At 44.2% G+C, this 20296-nt stretch overlaps 2 protein-coding genes across 3 annotated transcripts in view; both read left to right on the top strand.

Moving 5' to 3' along the window:
- The window catches only part of LOC129163042 (gastrula zinc finger protein XlCGF57.1), a 436254-nt gene that overhangs the window by 80688 nt on the left and 335270 nt on the right, over nt 1-20296 (top strand). The gene's annotated exons all lie outside the window — the stretch shown is intronic.
- Nucleotides 18518-20296, top strand: part of LOC107374650 (zinc finger protein 235) — a 70561-nt gene continuing 68782 nt past the window's right edge. The window contains exons 1-2 of one of the 2 annotated variants that reach the window (XM_054738741.2): nt 18518-18758; nt 18900-19012. In XM_054738741.2, the coding sequence (XP_054594716.2) occupies nt 19003-19012 (10 nt within the window). In that variant the 5' untranslated portion in view covers nt 18518-18758; nt 18900-19002. Of the gene's footprint in view, nt 18766-18899; nt 19013-20296 lie in introns of both variants that reach the window. The other variant, XM_070546137.1, reaches the window with a different exon arrangement.

Genomic DNA, 20296 nt, shown 5'->3' with positions numbered 1-20296 from the left:
TGAAGTTAGTGATGATGATGTGGAGGATGATGATGATGTGACTCTAGACTCTGGGCTGTCAGACTCTAGGCCTAAAACTGGAGACAGAGACAATGACTGGATTGAGAACAGGTATTCCGAGTCAGATGTCAAGACTGTCAACAAATCTTTTAGCTGCCATGAGGGCGGTAAACAGTTTGTCCACAAGTGGTCTCTCCAGAAACACGTGAGAGTGACAAGTCGTTCAGCAATAAGGTCCTCAGAATTTCTGCTTAATAAGAAATGTGCCAGAGTTAAGAAACATGTAGACTCATGTAGGAAAATCCAGGAAGAACTAAAATCAATACGTTGTGACGACTGTGGAAAAAAGTTTAGTGTAAAATCAAGTTTAAACAGACACATGAGAGTCCACACAGGACAGAAGCCTTTTGCGTGTGAACTCTGGACAAAGATTTAGCTGAAAGAAAACTGTAAACAATCACCAGAGCATCCACTAGAACTGAATGAACTATTGTTTTCTGACTGAAACTGTGATTTCAAGCAACATGGTCATAAGTTTTCTACCTCCTTACTCGAGCTGTTTTTAGTGACACAAAGTCAGTTTTGTTGAACACCTGTGCAATGACAATAAAACAATCTTGAATTTATAAAACTGCATTTTTTGTAGTGCAACTTACTGACACAGGATCTATGAATTATTGTAGACATCCAGGGCTTTCCCTGGTTTTTAAGGTGTTACAGCGATGGTAATAGTAGGGGGCAAGGGCTTTTGGGAGACAATTCCAGTTTTTGAGCTGATGGAGCTGCACACTGCCCTGTTGCGTTTTTCCACTTTTTGTTTTGTTTTTCTTTTCAAAACATTTGATCAGCCTTAACGACTATGGTCTTCCATCACTAATGGCGCTTACACATTAGGGTCAGTACAGTCGAGAGGCGATGGTGTCAGTTCGGTGTCATACGAACATGGTAGCGTTCACATGTAGTTTCAAAGTGGACAAAGATTTATCCATAAGGCATCAATAAACAATCACAGGAGAGTCCACACAGATCAGAAGCCTTTAGCCTGGAGGAGGAGGATGAGACGTGAATGAGGATCCGTGGTTCTTAGCAGAATTTGGTGAAGGTTGGGGTGGTAATCCTAGGAGGGCAAACAAACGGAGCTTCAGGAGCAAGTTCAAAGCCGTAATCCAATAAACAGTCCAAGGTCAAAATCCAAGTAATCCAAACATGCGAGGTCAAACAAGTACGAGTGGCAGGCGTTACCAATACTGGAGTAATCATCCGGCTTCGAGTAGTGTCTCCATCCTCCTTTTAAACCCGAGCTCCAAATGATTACCTCAGCCCAGCTGGTACCTCTCCGCTCCTCACCTGTGGAACACAGAACCCCAAAGATTGTTAATTGAGGAGGAGGACTCACCTAGACCCGAGAACGATGACAATTGTGGCCACTAAGCTGTAAATGTTTCCATCAGTGGCGGCTGGTGAAAAATATTTTTGGTGGGGCTGTGCTATTTTTTATTTTTAAACAAACTTGTGCTTTCTGAGCTTTGTGCACAACTTCACTATTTCCTGAATTAAGCACAGCTCTTTTATTTCCTGTCTTACATCATTGGACAAACTGATTAATCCAGGTGTGTCTGATTATTGGCACACTGCCTTGCGGACCAAGGTTAAAAAATACTGCATTAAATTGCACATAAAATAACATGACCATAAATGGTAAATAGGCAATGCAAGAGGCAAGTAACAAAAACATTTAGTTTAATTTCAACATTTGAGTGAACACGAAAAATTATGAGCAGGTCACTGTTACAGTAATGGTAGTAAACACTACTTAGACAAAATGCCAGAAATTTACACTGTTAAATATTTCTGGAGTGTTGTGCCAAGGTCAACTTTATACAAAGATCAAGTGGATGCATTTGTGTGTGTGTGATACCTCATTTGTACAGAAATTTCGCCCTTCTAGTGGCAAAGCTCTCGGTGACCTTTTTATTGAAGTCAGGAATGTTTGTGACAAGCTTTTTTTCCATGGAGAGCATGGCAAGAGCATTCAGCCGATCCTGTGTCATGGTGTTCCTCAAGGAAAGTCTTAATCCTCTTTAAAGTAGATAAATAAAAAACAACAGGTAAGTACATAGGAAACACTTTCATAGGAAATAATGTCATCAGTATCCTCTTACAAATGTAATATTTCCCAGTTTTTGGGACAATAACACATTTCTGATTCTCAATCAGATGTTTTTACATTTGAGGTAAAAACATCTAATTGAGAATCAGAAATGTTTTATTGTCCCAAAAGCTGGGAAATTTGTTTGCTGCAGCAGAAGTGTAACAAGTAAAATGGAATCAGATTGATGTAAGTACAAATTAACATAAAATACACATTTACATGATTAAATATGTATAATAAGTATGCGTGTTGAAATGAGTTTTTACAGTTATTGCACATTAAACAATGTACATGTTATTAAACAAATCAATCAATCAATCAATCAATCAAAGCTTTATTTATAAAGCACCTTCCGCAACCCTGTCAGGAAGCCCAAAGCACTGAACATGGTACAGTTGTGGGTAAATATATTGAATAAATCAACAATAAAAGCAATTCAAATTACAAAATACAAATTACAAGATAGATGAAACATTCTGGTACAGGACAAATGTGTGAAACACATTTGGATTGAGTGGATGGATTGAGTGAACCAAGGAAAACTGTGAAATCAATTCAACATAAAAGAGGGCCAAAATTAAACATGTTCTGGAAACGCCAAGCGGAGGAGGTGTGTTTTTAGGTGATTCTTAAAGACTGGCAGAGAAGGGGACAGCCTAACTGATGGTGGCAACTGGTTCCAGAGTAACGGTGCTAGGACTGAGAAAGCCCGGTCCCCACGGGTACGACACCTAGAACGAGGAACAGCGAGCAGGCCTTGGTCAGAGGAGCGCAGAGTGCGTGATGGGGAATGTTTGTTCAGGAGAGTGGCCAGATAGGGGGGACCACCACCCTGGAAGAAATTATAAACAAAGACGAGGATTTTGAATTGTGAGCGATAGCAAATTGGAAGCCAGTGCAGGGAGGCCAGAACCGGATTGATGTGGTCCCGTTTCCTGGTCCCAGTCAGGAACCTGGCGGCGCTGTTCTGCACAACCTGTAGGCGACGCAGTGATGATTGACACAAGCCTGCGTAGAGAGATTTGCAGTAGTCAAGCCGAGAAATTACAAAGGCATGTAGTACCCGCTCCAGGTGGGCTCTCGACAGCATATGCTTGATTTTTGCAAGGCGTCTCAGGTGAAAGAAACTGGACCGGATCACAGAATTGATGTGAGCATCAAATTTAAGTCCTGCATCAAGTTTCATCCCCAAACTGGTAACAACTGGTTTTGAGTATGAGGGCCAAGATCAACATAACGATCCACATTCCTGCTGTTGGGGTGAAAAACAATGAGCTCTGTCTTTCCCTCATTCAGATGTTGGCCATTAGCCAATACTTCACCTCATTAATACAGGACACAAAGGACTGGACAGAGTGACCTTTGTCCTGACACAATGGAGAGTAAATCTGGCAATCGTCAGCATACAGATGGAATGATAGGCCATGTTTACGAAAGATTGACCCCAGAGGTAGCAGATAAATGGCAAACAAAAGAGGACCAAAGATCGACCCCTGCGGGACCCCCCAGCGGAGCCCCTCCCAAGAAGAAAAAACATCACCCAGTTTAACACAGAATGTCCTGTTGTGGAGATACGATCTAAACCAATCCAGAGCTGACCCTTTGATCCCAACCCATCGTTCCAAGCGATCGAGTAGAATCGCGTGGTCAGCTGTGTCGAAGGCTGCTGTCAGGTCTAACAACAGAAGCAGCACAGATGTTCCCTGATCTAGTGATAGATAGATGTCATTTAGGACCCTCAGTAGAGCAGACTCTGTGCTATGGCCAGACCTGAACCCTGATTGGAAAACCTCAAACAGATCAGAGTCAGCTAAATGTGAGACCAGCTGCTGATAAACGACTTTCTCAAGCAGTTTAGATGTAAAGGGCAGGATAGAGATAGGCCTGTAATTTTCTATCACAGAGACATCAGCACCAGGTTTCTTCAGGGCCGGCCGAATAACTGCTGCTTTCAAAGCAGCTGGGACCACACCTGTGCTGAGGCTCCCATTGATAATCTGACCAAGTGAAGGGCCAAGGCACGGAAAGGCAGCCTTCCATAGACGAGGCGGCAGAACGTCAAGTGGAGAGCCAGATGGCTTCTGCCTCGCAACAAGCTTATTCAGCTCGGAGTATGAAACAGTACTGAGGGAGCTCAGGGTGGGTGGTGATGGAGGAACTGGAACAGGGTCAACAGAGTTACCAGAAATGACTGCACTAATGCCTGACACTTTATCTACAAAGAATCTGTGAAAAGCTTCAGAGTTTCCAGCAGCTGTAGGAGATATGGAGCTAGGCTCCTGATACACCAGAACAGAGTTTAGTGTTTTGTAGAGAATCTTAGGATTATTGGAGTTTGTCTCAATGATGTCTGCAAAATAGGCCGTTCTGGCAGCCTTCACAGCATCCTGATAAGCAACCAGAGATGCTCTGAACAACTCACGCAAAATCTGTAGGCCATCCTTTTCCCACTTTCTCTCAGAGGATCTACACGCCCGCCTGCAAGTTCGTGTGACATCAGAGAGCCAAGGCTCCCTCCTAGGCCAAGACTTTCACAGTTTGAGAGGGGCAATCACGTCCAGGACCTGATTACAAAGTAAATCAAAGTGTTGTGAATAGTGTTCAGTGTTAGATGGATCTAGGTTAAAGGTCTCTAACCTTACAGACATACAGTCCACAAACTTTGCAACAGTTTCTGCATCCAGGGCTCTGAACCTAGTAGCGGGAGCTTCACACACAGGGACAGGACATAGCAACGTAACATCACAGAGTATAGGAGAGTGGTCAGAGAACACAGCAGGCAAAGTCACCAGGTTCATGACGGGTAGACCAGAAGAGAGAACCAGGTCCAGGGTGTGACCCCTGGCATGAGTAGGGGACGATACCCATTGAGTTAAATTAAATGAATCTAGCAAATAAAAAAAAAACTTTAGCAAGCACATTGTCAGGGCAGCAGATATGGATGTTAAAATCACCAAAAAATAGGACATAGTCATATTTTAGGATGCAGTCTGCCACAAGATCACAGAAATCATTAAGGAAGTTAGAGTCAGTCTTTGGAGGCCGATAAATCAGCACAACGAGCAGGCGGGGGAGAGGCACAGTTCAAATAAGCACAGTTCAAAGGAAGAACACGACATGGTGGGTGTTAGCTGTTTACAAGGAAAGCTGGATTTAAAAACAACAACCAGCCCTCCACCTCTGCCCCATGATCTGGGGGTATTAAAACACGAGCAGCCAGGTGGTACGAGCTCGAGTAGGGCATTTGAGTCCCCAAACGGATCCAGGACTCACAGATGCAGAGAAAACCCAAGTCATGCTGAATAAAAAAGTCACGAAGAATAAAAGTTTTGTTCAGCACAGACCTGGCATTGACCAGACCAAACCGGGTCTGCTGCGGGGCTGCAGCACCGAGATCGCGCATGGGCCCAGTCTCCTTTAACTCTGTGCCCGTAACCGAGCGCAGATTCTCCCAGCAAACCCCAGTCTGGCGAGATCTTCGAGCCGATCGGCCGTGGCACGGTGCCGGTTCACCCTCAGAGCCGGCCAAGTTCCCTGGGCAGGGGGCCGAGTAATCCAGGAGACATCTCGGAACCATCGGGTCAGAAGCTGGGCCGAATCGGGCCAGCCGCTTGTTCAGGGATCCAGGCCGACGTCTCACGCGCCGGCTACCTCTCTTTCCCCGTCTTCTCCGATGCTTCCTTCTCGAGCTGGGGCGGACAGAAGGCCGACACATCACGACTTGGGGGGAGAGAGCACACGAGCAGTCCAACCAGCAGCATCGTCCGTGAGGTTCATAGCTCGCACAGCCTGGTTCCCAGCGCGCGCTGCCGGCTACATCAAAGGAAGGACGAAGCCTCAGCAGTGCAGCTCGATCATATGTCAGCAGAGGATCCACACCATTCAAAAAAGGGGTCAGCGACAAGAAAAATGCATAAAAGCCAATAAAACGCCAATAAAAACCAGTAAAAAGCAAGGTATCAGTGCGTAAAGAGGACGAGCAGCTCGCAGCCTGAACCAGCGCGAGCGCCATCTTACTCCCAAAGTCCGCCATCTTACTCCCAGGGCTGAGAAATGTCCAACCCAAATGTCCCGGTTTGTGGTACAACCAAGGATTTCTGATTCTGATTGTCTTGTTCACAGAAATGTAATGTACAGCTTACCTCTGCACCCAGCTGCTGTTGTTCTCCCTGGCCAAACGTCCTCCGTTTCTTCCGTTTCCCTCGTCGAGCTGCATGGCAATGTTAGCTCTGCCTAGCATGGCTAGCTTCACCGTGTTGTCCATGTGTGCCCGAGATGACTCGTGTTTCTTCACCTTCTCAGAAAAATGTTTCATGTCTGTAACTCTTGACTTAATCCATGCCTTATCTGTCCCAGCCGTTTTGAATAACAAACACGGAAAGCAAAATAACGCATTAGCATGATTGCATCCAGCTAGCCAAGCCTTCCTGCTGTACCAATTTCGGGAGAAGCCTCGTGTGTACAGTTTACCTCTCTCCTTGTCCTGCTGGCTTATCTTTACGTCAGGCTGATCTGGTCCAAGCTCTTTGACATTAAGTTTTTCCACCATAGTTCTCCTCTCGAACGGATACTGGAGAAGAGACCGAACTGAATTCAGTGGCTGCTGAGATCCGGTATCCATGCTGGTTGTAGGCTCACAGGCGGCGTCCATGTTACATCTGCGTCATGACCAAAAACGACTCTGCCGAGTTCTGCCGAACACCAACGAAAGCCTTTGGCGGTAGCTCTATCGCTCATCATGCTTCTGAAACAACGTCGACGCTGATTGGATACATTCCCATTCCTACCGTTTGATTTTCTTGTCAGCAATTGGTCGGCTGGTTCCGTGCTGTTTGGGCGATTCAAAAACAGCCTACAGCCTTTCTGTCGCCTCCACCGCTCGGCAGAGAGCTTCTCATCAATTTAGATATATAAATATATGATTTGTTTTTGTTACAAAACACACAATTAACTTAGAATATGTGATTATTGTTAATTTTATTTATTTTTTTTTAAATAAAAATTAAAAACACTGGGGAAAACTGGGAGGGCGGCACCCTATCGCCCTCTACTGGCCAGCCGCCACTGGTTTCCATCAAGAGGTGGCTCAGTATTGTTAAACAATGATGAGCTGCTGTCCTAAAGTTTCACTTTTGGAGTGTTGCTGAAAAGTATAGAATGCCATGTAATGCTTAATCCGCCTAGCCTGCTGGTGGTGGTTAGAGGGATCGGTGGCAGCAGTGTAAAGCACTTACACTCTGCTTCTCCTCCAGCTTCACTGGCTGCCAGTCAACTTCAGGGTTCATTTAAAGATCCTGGTTCTGGTCTATAGGGCCTTACATGTACAAGCACATTCATACATTGATGATCTTCTCAGTCCCTACACCCCCAGCAGGTCCTTGAGGTCCAGTGACCAAAGCCTACTGGATGTGCAGCACCAGGCTAAAGACCAAAGGTGACAGATCATCTGCTGCTGTGGCCCCCAGACTCTGGACTTCTCTCCCCCTGAGCCTGAGATCAGTGGACTCAGAGGTCTCCTTTAACTTATTCACTGCCATTGATGACTAAAGTCGTCATTTTAGATCCAACCGTTCACTGCCAATGACGACTAAAGTCGTCACTTGCATTTTCTTTTACTGTTTGAGCATCGCAACGAGACCACGCGCTGAGAAAACAAACATCTCAGCCCTGAAGCTGATCTTCATCCGCATACATCACGTGATCAGGAAGCAGAACATCCATGTGTTAGGAGATCGTTTTGAGCCGTTCCTGTAAAATTCAATTCAATTCAAGTTTATTTATAAAGCGCCAAATCACGACAAGAGTCGTCTCAAGGCACTTCACATAATAAACGTTCCAATTCAGGTCAGTTCATTAAGCCAATCAGAAATAATGTTTCCTATATAATGAACCCAGCAAATTGCATCAAGTCACTGACTAGTGTCGGTAACTATACAGCAATCCTCATACTAAGCAAGCATGCAGCAACAGTGGAGAGGAAAACTCCCTTTTAACAGGAAGAAACCTCCAGAGAATTCTGGCTCAGTATGAGCAGCCATCCTCCATGACTCACTGGGGATCGAGAAGACAGAGCAGGCAGACACACACGCGCACACACACACACACACACACACACACACACACACACACACACACACACACACACACACACACACACACACACACACACACACACACACACACACACACACTCACACACACACACACACACACACACACACACACACAAAGACAAGTAATGTGTCTATAGTTATATCGTGATGTCTTAGTAAATATTCTATTTGGTGAAAGATAAACTTTATTGTATTTATCCTAGTGGATCTATAATTAAACGGATAAACTAGTATTAGCACATCAAAAGTCAATGAAACCAAAAAGTTATTATCAGGAGAGAGAGAATGTGTTAGTGGTTAGCAGCAGTGTGCTAGTCGATGGCCCCCTCCATGAGGCCACCACAGCTCAGCAGAACGTCATTGTAGCTTCTTCTGGGGAGAAAAACACTTACAGAGAAAATAAAGTTAACAGCTGAAATTGCACAAAATAATACAGTTAAAGAGCAGACGGTAGAAGAAAGCAGTAGAGTGTGAAAAGTGGTCAGTGTGTCCTCCAGCAGTCTAAGCCTATAGCAGCATAACTACAGAGATAACTCTGGATAATCTATCCTATTTAGATGTAGGCATGTTGGAGGTAGGGCAAGGGAGAGCCGACTGTACACTCCACCTCCCTGTACTCACCCACTTGTCCAGATTTAGGCTAACATCAGATTTTAACCATAGGCCCTATCAAATAAAAATGTTTTAAGCATATTCTTAAAAGTAGACAAAGTGTCTGCCTCACGGACTAAAGCTGGGAGCTGGTTCCACAGGAGAGGAGCCTGATAACTAAAAGATCTGCCTCCCATCCTAAGTTTAGATATTCTTGGAACCACCAGCAGACCTGCAGTCTGAGTGAAGTGCTCGGTTAGGAACATATGGAACAATCAGATTACTGATGTATGATGGACCTTGATTATTAAGAGCTTTATATGTGAGAAGAAGGATCTTAAAATCTATTCTGAATTTAACAGGTAGCCAATGTAGGGAAGCTAAGACAGGAGAGATATGATCTCTCTTTTTAATTCTCATCAGAACTCTAGCTGCAGCATTTTGGACAAGCTCAAGACTTTTAACTACATTCTGTGGACTTCCTGAGAGTAATGAATTACAGTAATCCAGTCTTGATGTAATAAATGCCAGAACTAGTTTTTCAGCATCACTCCTGGAAAGTATGCTTCTAATCTTAGCAATATTCCGAAGGTGGAAAAAGGAAATCAGACAAACTTGTGAAACCTGGGATTTGAATGACATGTCCTGGTCAAAGATAACACCAAGGTTCCTTGCTTTGTTCTCGGAGATTAATGTAATGCCATTAAGGTCAGGCGATTGGCTAAGCAATTTCCTTTTCTGGATTTCTGGTCCAAAGATGAGAACTTCCGTCTTGTCTTGATTTAAAAGCAAAAAGTTTAGAGGCATCCAATTTTTTATGTCCTCAAGACAAGCCTGTAATCTACCCAACCGATTAGGTTCATCAGGGTTAATGGATAAATATAACTGAGCATCGTCAGCATAACAGTGGACGTTTATCCCATGCTGTCTAATGATTTTACCAATTGGGAGCATATATATAGTAAAAATAATTGGTCCAAGCACTGAACCCTGTGGTACTCCGCAAGTAACCCTGGAGTATGAAGACGATTTGTCATGTACATTTACAAAATGAAATCTGTCAGACAGGTAGGATTTAAACCAGCCTAACGCTGTTCCTTTGATCCCTACAACATGTTCAAGTCTTTCTAAAAGAACATTGTGATCAACTGTGTCAAAGGCAGCACTGATATCTAACAAGACTAGAACAGACACAAGATTCTTATCTGAGGCCATGAGAATATCATTTGTAACTCTCACTAATGCAGTTTCAGTGCTGTGATACTCTCTAAAACCAGACTGAAATTCCTCAAACAGAGCATTAGTGTTTAAATGCTCACATACTTGGATGGCCACTATTTTCTCCAGGACTTTGGATACAAATGGAAGGTTAGATATTGGTCTATAATTCATTGGGTCATCTGGATCCAGAGAAGGCTTCTTAAGTGAAGGTTTGATTACAGCAACCTTAAAATCTTGTGGTACATACCCATTTACTAAGGATTGATTGATTATATCTAGAATGGGGGCAGTAACCAAAGGAAATGCATCTTTAAATAATTTGGTTGGGATTGGATCCAAAATGCAAGTTGAAGGTTTAGATGAAGCTAATATTTTTGATAACTCTGAAAGCTCAACTGGATCAAACCGGTTCAAGCACAGATGAGGTTCTAGAGTCACCTCTGAAGCTGCCTCGCTTACTGAGGAAGAAGAAATCGCATTAGGGAGGATGCTAAAGATTTTGTTTCTAGTAGAATTAATTTTACTTGTAAAAAATCCCATGAAGTCATTGCTGCTGAGTTCTAAGGGAATAGATGGCTCAGAGCTATGATTCTGTGTAAGTTTAGCAACTGTACTGAAAAGAAATTTAGGATTATGCTTATTCTCCTCAATTAATGCTGAAAAATAAGCAGTTCTAGTTTGTTGAAGCTTATTTTTATAAAGCACAAGACTATTTTTCCAGGATAGGTAGGCCTCCTCATGGTGCGTAGAGCGCCATGTTCTCTCCAATTTCCTAGAGTTTTGTTTTAAGGCTCGTAGATGAGAGTTAAACCAGGGAGCCAACTTCTTGTCCCTAATTACCTTCTTTTTTAAAGGGGCAACATCATCTAATGCCACACGTAAAGAGGAATTAACATGATGAACTAATGCATCAATTTGTGAGGGGCTAGAACTGAAAATATTACCCAAGGTGCTGTTTAAAAAAAAGTGAGGCGCAAACCGGAAAAGCTTCTGCCGATCACAATTCGACAACGGATTATGAAAGAACGGATAATGCTCGAAACACACAGATTCTTCCTGATGTAAGAGGTGAGTCTCCTCTTTGTTTTGGTTGTTTGATGATCATGATGATCATGTCTGATGATCTCTCTGATCACTTTGCCATGAATTTCTCCAGCCTTATGGACACCTTCGGCTTTACCCAGCATATTTCTGGCCCCACACACACCAGGGGGCACACTCTAGACCTTGTTTTTACTCTGGGTCTAAATGCTGACAGTGATTGTCCTGAGGACGTTTATATTTCAGATCACCATTGCATTTTCTTTAACTTGTCAGTTTCTGCATCCCCACCTCCTGCTCGCCGTATGGTTAGCTCTCGTTTTCTTAATGAGAGCACAGCTAGCTAATGTTCTGCTGCTTTTGATCCACCCTGTTCTTCTGATAACGACCCAGATTCCTTAACTTCTCAGTTTAACGAGCACTGCCTCTCCATTCTGGACAACATATGTCCTGTCAGAACCAGATCAGTTCCTGCAGTGAACCCTACTCCCTGGTTTAACAACAGCCTTCGCAGCCTGAAGCGCCAATGCAGAAAAATTGAGCGTTTGTGGAAGAAAACCCATCTCCACATCCATCTGCTGCACCTAAATGATCTTCTGACATCCTTCAACTCTGCAGTCAGGGATGCGAGGGTTTCCTATTTCTCCAACCTGGTGTCCCAGAGCAAAGGAAACCCCAAGGTGCTGTTTAACACCATCAGCAGCATCGTCTCTCCTGCCTCTCCTACAGCCTCCATCCACTCTGTTGCAGACTGTGAGAACTTTCTGTCTTTCTTTGTGGACAAAGTCAGTAAGGTTAGATCTAGCATCTCTCCTTCAGCTTTATCGCCGCCTCTCCTGACTCCAACCAGGCCCATCATCCTAGATAGCTTTGCTCCTGTTTCTTTGCCTGAGTTAACCATACTAGTTAACTCTATGAAGACCTCTGCATGCCCCCTCCACATCTTACCCTCATCTTTGTTTAAAAGTGCTTTTCAGTCCATCTGTCCCAGCGTGCTCTCTATAATTAATGCTTCTCTGGTTTCTGGTCAGGTTCCTGCTTACTTTAAGAATGCTGTAATCCACCCGCTTCTTAAAAAACAGAGTCTTGACCCCTCCCTCCATAGCAGCTTCAGACCCATCTCTAAACTTCCGTTCATCTCCAAGATCTTGGAAAAGGTTGTGGCTAAACAACTCACAGCTGCTCTTGATGAACATAACATCTAAGATAGCTTCCAGTCAGGTTTTTGTAGAGCTCATTCTACTGAAACAGCTCTTCTTAAGGTTGGTTTAAGCTTGACGCGTCCGCGAGGTCCGCACGGCTCCGAGCGGCGAAATTGCCTCATTTTAACAACCACGCCCCTCCACCGCGCCTCCGCACGGCCCAAAATTTCCGCACCGCGCACCTAGGAAATTTTCTAACCATGCGGACGGTCGGACGCGGAAAAACATGGCGGACCGGCAAGAACTAGTATGGCAGAGGTTCGTAAATACAGACATTTGTATGATTCAGCTCTCAAAGATCACCGTGATCAACATGTTGTTAATAATTCTTGGAGACAAATAGCTCGTACTGTCAGAAAAGATGAGGACGCTGTTAAAAATGCTGGAATGCCATGTTGTAAACAACAGTAATTTTTACTTCTACTATGGTGTAGTGTTGGATGCATGCTGTAGAGCTCCATGCTGCCCCGTTCAATTTGGGAGACTATTGGCTCACTGCAGAGACAAGCCGCATGAACCATAAACGCTGCGAGTTGTGAAGCGCGTTCCATCCGCGAGCCGCATCACCAAGCGGAAAGTGAATGCGTCAAGCATAAGCATAGCTTAAGAGTCTCTAATGACCTTCTGACTCACTGTGATGTAGGGGACTGTTCTGTTCTGGTCCTGCTGGACCTGACTGCAGCCTTTGACACTGTTGACCATCACCTGCTACTGGAGAGGCTGAGAGACTGGGTAGGCCTACCAGGAACTGCTCTGGAGTGGTTCTCCTCTTATCTCTCTGAGCGCTCCTTTTCTGTGGCCGTCTCCAAGTTTAGGTCCTCCACCACCTCTCTTACCCATGGTGTCCCACAAGGTTCTGTGCTGGGGCCTCTGCTCTTTCTTCCTCCTCTATCTGCTTCCTCTTCAGCACATCCTGAGCTCCTTCGAAGGAATCTCCTACCATCTTTATGCAGATGACATCCAGCTGTACATCTCCTTTAAGCCCCATGAGATGTCTAAGCTGCAGCTGTTACACACCTGCTTAGACTATCAAAACCTGGATGGCTGGGAGCTTTCTTCAGCTGAATGAAGATAAGACTGAGATCCTCATCTGTGCCCCAGACAAGCTGGTTCCCAAAGTCAGAGACTGTCTTGGTCAGCTTGCTTCTCACACCAAACCTTCTGTCAGGAATCTTGGTGTGACCTTTGACCCAGCTCTCACCCTGGATTCTCATGTCAGTTCTCTTGTTCGCTCTTCCTTCTTCCATCTCAGGAACATTGCTAAGCTGAGTCCCATTCTGTCCCGCTCTGAACTTGAGACAGTTCTCCACACCTTCATCTCCTCACGCTTAGACTACTGTAACTCTCTTTTCACGTGTTGGAGCAGAACCTCCCTGAACCGTCTACAGGTGGTTCAGAACGCCTGTGCTCGGCTTCTGACCAAGTCCTCCAAACACACCCACATCACCCCGCTTCTCCTCCAGCTTCACTGGCTGCCAGTCAACTTCAGGGTTCATTTCAAGATCCTGGTTCTGGTCTATAGGGCCTTACATGGACAAGCACCATCTTACATTGGTGATCTTCTCAGTCCCTACACCCCCAGCAGGTCCCTGAGGTCCAGTGACCAAAGCCTACTGGTTGTGCAGCACCAGGCTAAAGACCAAAGGTGACAAATCATCTGCTGCCGTGGCCTCCAGATTCTTGTCCTCTCTCCTTCTGAGCCTGAGATCAACAGTGGACTCAGTGAACTCCATAAAGCAGCTGAAAACTCACCTGTTCAGGCTGGTTTTGGTGTGACCTTCTTCACCACTCTCTATTCTGCTCTCCCCACCTATTCCACCTTCCTCAGGATCCACTGATTTCCCACTTTCCTGTTCACTTTCTCTCTTTCTTGACATTTTTTTAATCACAATTGCCTATTTTTGCTCATTTTAAATATATTTTTAAACATTTTCTAGATGCTTTTTTAAATTTTTAAATTTTTTGTTTTTGTGATGTGCCTCATGATTTTTATCTTGAGAGGCGCTATAGAAATGATACTTTCTTCTTCTTGTTTTGGTTGTTTTGGCGTCGACATCATCCTAGCACGCAATGTTCTGTGACTCTTAAAAAAACAGGAAAAACAGTGAGAAACGCTGGCAGCGAATGCCGTTAGCGATCAGGAAACAGTTGGCAGTGAATGAGTTAAGAAGCAGCTGAAGACTCAGCTGTTCAGGCTGGCTTTGAGAACAGCCTCTCCTGCTTCCTATAGCTCTTTATTTTATTTAGGATCTGAACTAATCTTATCTATTTAAGAGCATTATAACTTGTTGTATTTCTGCCTTGCTCTCTCTTTCACTCTGGAAGCTTTTATAGAATATGGTCTGTTAATCTGTTCTATTTTGTTTTAATGAACCTTCGCTCACCTGCGTTCCAGCCTTCCTGTTTTTGATTCTCAGTGCCCATCAGCTGTGCAGCACCATTTTGTAAGTGGGTGAAGCACAGAGTGCTCTGCTCTGTAAGATGAACACAAGAAGCTCCTGGCTAATGGTAGTTTCTGTCTTTGTGTCCAATGATGAAGCCTGTCTCCATTGCCCTATCACTAACCTGGGGGTCGGCAACCCGCGGCTCTGGAGCCGCATGCGGCTCTTCCATCCATCTGATGCGACTCTCTGTGCTTGTAAAATAATGAATGATATTTAAATAAAATGCTTTATATTTTACTGCATTAATTTTACACCTGTATGCCAATTCTAAATGTAAAGATTGTCTGCGTAAACCTGAACAGGTCCAACCCGGTCTTACTGTGAGACCGGGCTGACGGGTCACTCTTGTGCGTAATCATATCGGCGCATTCTGAGCTGAAGAGGATGTGAGATTCTGGGATTCTCCTCAGACGGCTCCTGGATGTGTCGCCACATTGGAGATAGGAACAAGCGCTATTCAGCCAAAGTTTCATAATCAGGGAACATTTTCTAAGTGACAAGTCTCGCTTCAGTCGGAGGAATCTTCCCGCATGCGCTCTGGCTCTGCGACGCGCTCCAAGCCAATCTCCACAAATTCAGCTCGCTGTGCACCGTACGTACGCGCTGACAGCAAGCTGCGCTGAGCAGTGTCCAGCTCAGATGTTCAGATGGGAATCTTTTCTTGAGGATTTAGCTACATCTACGATGTGCGAAACGAATAAAAAGTCAGTTCGTCTGCATGCGTCGGGGTAATTCTTTCTATTCTTTCTCCGTCAAAATAAACGGTCAAATACGGGAACTATCCGGTCAACACAAGCCCTGCTTTTAACTGTTTTGTTTTGTTGTGAAAATTGTTGCAAATAGATATAATTTAACTTGATTAACACCAGAGACAGGCGCACTGTGCCGTTATCTCGTCACTGTAAATGAGGGAAAAACAAATTGATCGACTTCCCCACCAACAAAGTTTAATCACAACAATCAAACGTGACAGAGCCTGGATTTGTATTCTGAACAGTCTAAACATGATTTAAAAAGAAACGTATGACAAAAGTGGCACCTGCTCAGTAAAACCACCAACAGGGTGAAAAGTATCAAAATATTGTAGGCAGAGACGAGCTACAACTTCTGGATCCAGTTTATATAAATCGTTTTATTGATTATCGTCTTATGAAAGATAACTTTGACGTACATGAGAGACCGGTACTGGCTGCTGTCACCTGTTGTGATTGGTTAAAGCAGTGCTCTGCAGTCTGAGGGTAGGCCCCGCCCACAACGCTGCAGCTGCTGTGGCTCCCAGTGTTTTCTTTACTGTGGGAAACGGTTAATAATGGCTCTTTGATGGGAACAGGTTGCCGACCCCTGCCCTAACCCATGGTGCTCTGGAGACAACCTGTCCATAAACACCTCAGAAACTGAAGACGTGATTCTGGACTTGAGTGAAAAACACAACAGTTACACATGTATTATGTCTTTATACTGAGTATTTATTATACTATGTTACATATGAGGACTATTTATTCTAAATAGAAACTTATTTTTTACTTTTGCCCGTCAGAGCTCAGTGAGTGGAGAAAACAAGAGCATTGCCCTCTGGTGGCCCCATTAAGCATTACATGAAGCTATAATGACTACCGTAAATCCTCTAATACAGGCCCGGGCCTGTATTTGACTCAAGCTCACCAAGCTCCAGGCCTTTATTGGAAGGAGGGCCAGTATTAGAGGCAGGCCTCTATTTCTATTTGAGCAAAATGAACTAATGGTTCGCTGGAGTTTTTGACAATTAAAATTGCGCCCACATTTTCAAAGTTAAACACATTTCTTTTAACAACGGTAGTTTCTGCTTCAGCCCTCTCCCCCCTCCCCCTGCGCAGCGGCCGCATACTCACTGATGCGCCTGCAGCCTCTCAGAGTTCCTGCTGCTCTAAACATTAAAATAATTATTTCATTTTCTGTTCCTCACTTCTGATTACCTTCAATGGTGTCTGTTTGTTGCAACAGCAGGTACAAAAACTAACTTGTTTTTATTTGACTATTTTTCTGTCCTGCCTGTTTATTATCTTCCTGCATCTCCTCTCAATCCTAAAGAAAAACTGCTACCTGGGTTCATATATATTCACCTCATGAGTCATGAGTTACCTTTGAACTGCAGTTCTAAAAGATCTACCGACCGCAAAAACAGCGGAGCGCTCGCTCTTTGGCGGCCGTATCAGTGATCAGTGCGTCGGAGGACAAGGTGCTGCGCGCAGTGCCCCGCTCCACAGCAGCGAAACGCATCAGGCGCAAATAAAAGACAGAAAACATTAAAGGAAATGAACTGACATGAACGATCGCGTGTTAAATTAGTTTTTGAGGTGGCGACACCTGATTGTTACTGTGGCCGTGCGCAGGAGGCAGATCTGCCGACCGGAGCGCTCGCTGTTTGGCGGCCGTATCAGTGATCTGTGCGTCGGAGGACAAGGTGAAGCGCCCCGCTCCACAACAGCGATACACATCAGGCGCAAATAAAAGACAGAAAACATTAAAGGAAATGAACCGAAATGACCGACATGAACGATCGCGTGTCAGTAACTACGGTCTGGCACAGCGCGTCCCCCCCCCCCCCCCCCCCCCCACCGAGCGCAGGAGCTTGTTACAACAGGCTGCTGTCTTTTCCGAGGGCTGCATCTTGCCGGTCATTATCACGTGACAGCGACTAGTCGACGACAGGCATGAAAAGTCACTATAGTGAAGTTGACTAGTTCATACAACCCATGCTGCTGCTCCCCAGAGTGTTCTGCAGCATAATCAGCACGTTCTCTTTGAACTTGATAGTGTAATGACCTGGCTGGGGTTGTAAGCCAGGTGCATTCTGGGTATTGTGTTATATGTGTTTCCTATCGTTCTGCTAGTTCCTATGTGCTGATTTGCGTGTTGTGTGAGTGTAGAGGATCGTGTCTGTAGCGTTACAAAGCGTAGAAGAAAAAGCCTAATAAAGGTCTGCGTGAACCTCTACTGCCTCCTGCTGGATGATTAGGGGACCATAACCTTCTGCTGAGACGCTCATACTTGCTTGTTACCACATTCCACCCGGCCACAATAAGAGACCGGCCATTATTTACCTCCGCTGACTCCGACACCGGCCAAAATTGGAGACCCGGCCTTTAATTGAATGCCGGCCTGTATTAGAGGATTTACAGTAAATGGCACCTTCCCAACACTTTTTATTTGCTTCTCAGAGCTGCTAAAAGTAAAGTAACAACATCAAAAGTTTATATCACATTCTTTATAGAAAGTAAGATTTTTTTAGTTTGTTTGAAGTTCATAAAGAATAAAACTGGTCAGATTTAGATTTAAAAAACATCATAAAGAAAAAAGTATTTTACTTGTTTTTCGTGGCTTTTGAAGAGACCACCTAAAATAAAAAATATAACATGTTATGTGTGTTTTATTAGTCCCATTCAGTATGCTTATGGATATGTGTGTGTGTGCGCGTGCGTGCGTGTGTGTGTGGGTATGTATATATGTATATAGGTGTGTGCGTAAATGAACATGTGTGCGGGTATACATGTTCTTATGTGTTTTTAGGTATTTTTATTCTCATTTATTATGGTTGTTGTATGTTTTAGAGAGCGAACATCTACCGAAGACAAATTCCTTGTATGTAATTTTACTTGGCCAATAAATCTGAAATCTGAAATCTGAAAATCTGAACACACAGGTGTGTTTTATTCTGCTCCAGCAGGTGGCGATAGTGCACCTTTACGCTAGTCACCGACCACCTAAAGAAGCAGAAACCGGAAGCTGCTAGCAGAGCTAGGTTGTTGTTCTGGTGTGTGAGGCTCTGCAGTAAAAATTTCTTCACTTCAGTCTCTGGGAGAGTTGATCAGCTAAAGCGACTAACTGCTGCTGCTGCAGAAATCTTCTCACCAGGCTGTGGAAACTTTCTTCTCCTCCTCAACAACTTGGTGGAGTTCTTTCCAGAACCAGAGAAGATATTCTGCGGTCTTCGTGACAATCGGAGCTCCAGAATCAGGTTGTGGGTCAGAAAAGCTTTTCTGTAGACTTCCTGCCCCCTGGATCTGCTGCTGTTCCTTTGGCCAGTACCAAAGCGTTGGGTCTTGCGTTGTTCTGAAGCAGCATCTTAATCAGCTCTCCTGCTTTGTTTCTATTGCAGCTGTTAGCTAAACACGGCTAAAGAGAACCTGCTACCACTTCAGGATCATCCATCAGCTGGGACTGATTCATCGTGTGTTCTTCACCACCTGGACCCGGACAGCATGGACACAGGTAGGGCTGCCACCTTTCAGATATGTAAATAAGCCTTAAGCAAGGTTATCATTACTTTTTCAGAACAAGACCCAAACTTAGGAGCGAGTGTATTTCTCTGAGCGTATAACACACAGCACTGCCTGTACATGACATCATCTCTCATGTCCTCAGTGATGATATGACCAAGATGTTTAACATTCTAGGTGACACTAATCACAGAGTCCGAGAGATAAAACTCTGGAAACCATTTGCTCGTCCTCCTCGGCCCGGCGAATCATAACCACACTTTTAGCTGCATTATACACAATGTTGTGTTCTACTTCATAGTCAGAGCAGATATCTAGTAACAGCTGTAGACCAGCGGTGCTCGGACTTAGAACCACTAAATCATCTGCATACATCAGATTTATGACACCACCCGCTGCACAACCAGTCCTGCTGACCTTTAACCTCACTGATAAATCATCCATGTAGGGTTGTCACTGTGTGAAAATTTAACCTCACAGTTATTGCGACCAAAATTACCACGGTTTTCGGTATTATCGCGGTATTTTTTTTTACACATGCTACATTTTCACACAATTAAATAAACCCTGTATGTCAGGAAATATTGTCCTCGGTGTGTGTCTAAATTTTGCTTAAAATGTGTTATTTTGTAATTATGTTTTTTTTTTTGGTTTACATTTTTTCCCTTTAGTCTTTAAAATACCAATATTTGCCCATAACTTCTTATTTTATGTCTGTTTGATGTCATCATTTAAAAATATTAGATCAGATGATACTCAGTACTCAAGTCGCCTTCTAATCAGATACTTTTTTACCCTTACTTGAGTAATAAACCCTATAGAGCTCCGGACCCCACGTGACTCAGTTAGTAGACGCCATATTGGTAGGAAAAAAAGGTAAACAAACACGGATCGTAAACATGAACGGGATCGGCTTGGATTTTACTTCGTCAGAGTTTACTTCACACTTTAAAACCGAAGAAATCGTTTTATATAGTCAGAAATTAAATCGACTAAACATCTCCGACCCTTACCGTGCCCCTGGGATACTTTTTAAGCGCCAGAAGCTGTCGGAGCGGACTTCTTACCAGACCTGGCCAGGGAACCCCTTGGGATTCCCCCAGAGGAGCTGGCCCAAGTGGCTGGGGAGAGGGAAGTCTGGGCCTCTCGATGCTACTGTCCCCATAACCCGACTCCGGATGAGCGGGTGAAAATGGATGGATGGATGGACAAATAACATAGATTTATATGTAAGTAGTTTAAATAGAGTGCTGTGCTGTTTGAATGTATAAACTGA

This window comes from Nothobranchius furzeri, chromosome 2 (genome assembly GCF_043380555.1).
Source record: "Nothobranchius furzeri strain GRZ-AD chromosome 2, NfurGRZ-RIMD1, whole genome shotgun sequence".
NCBI lineage: Eukaryota > Metazoa > Chordata > Actinopteri > Cyprinodontiformes > Nothobranchiidae > Nothobranchius > Nothobranchius furzeri.
Note: the sequence above shows the minus strand (reverse complement) of the source record. Positions and strands in the feature narration are given on the sequence as shown.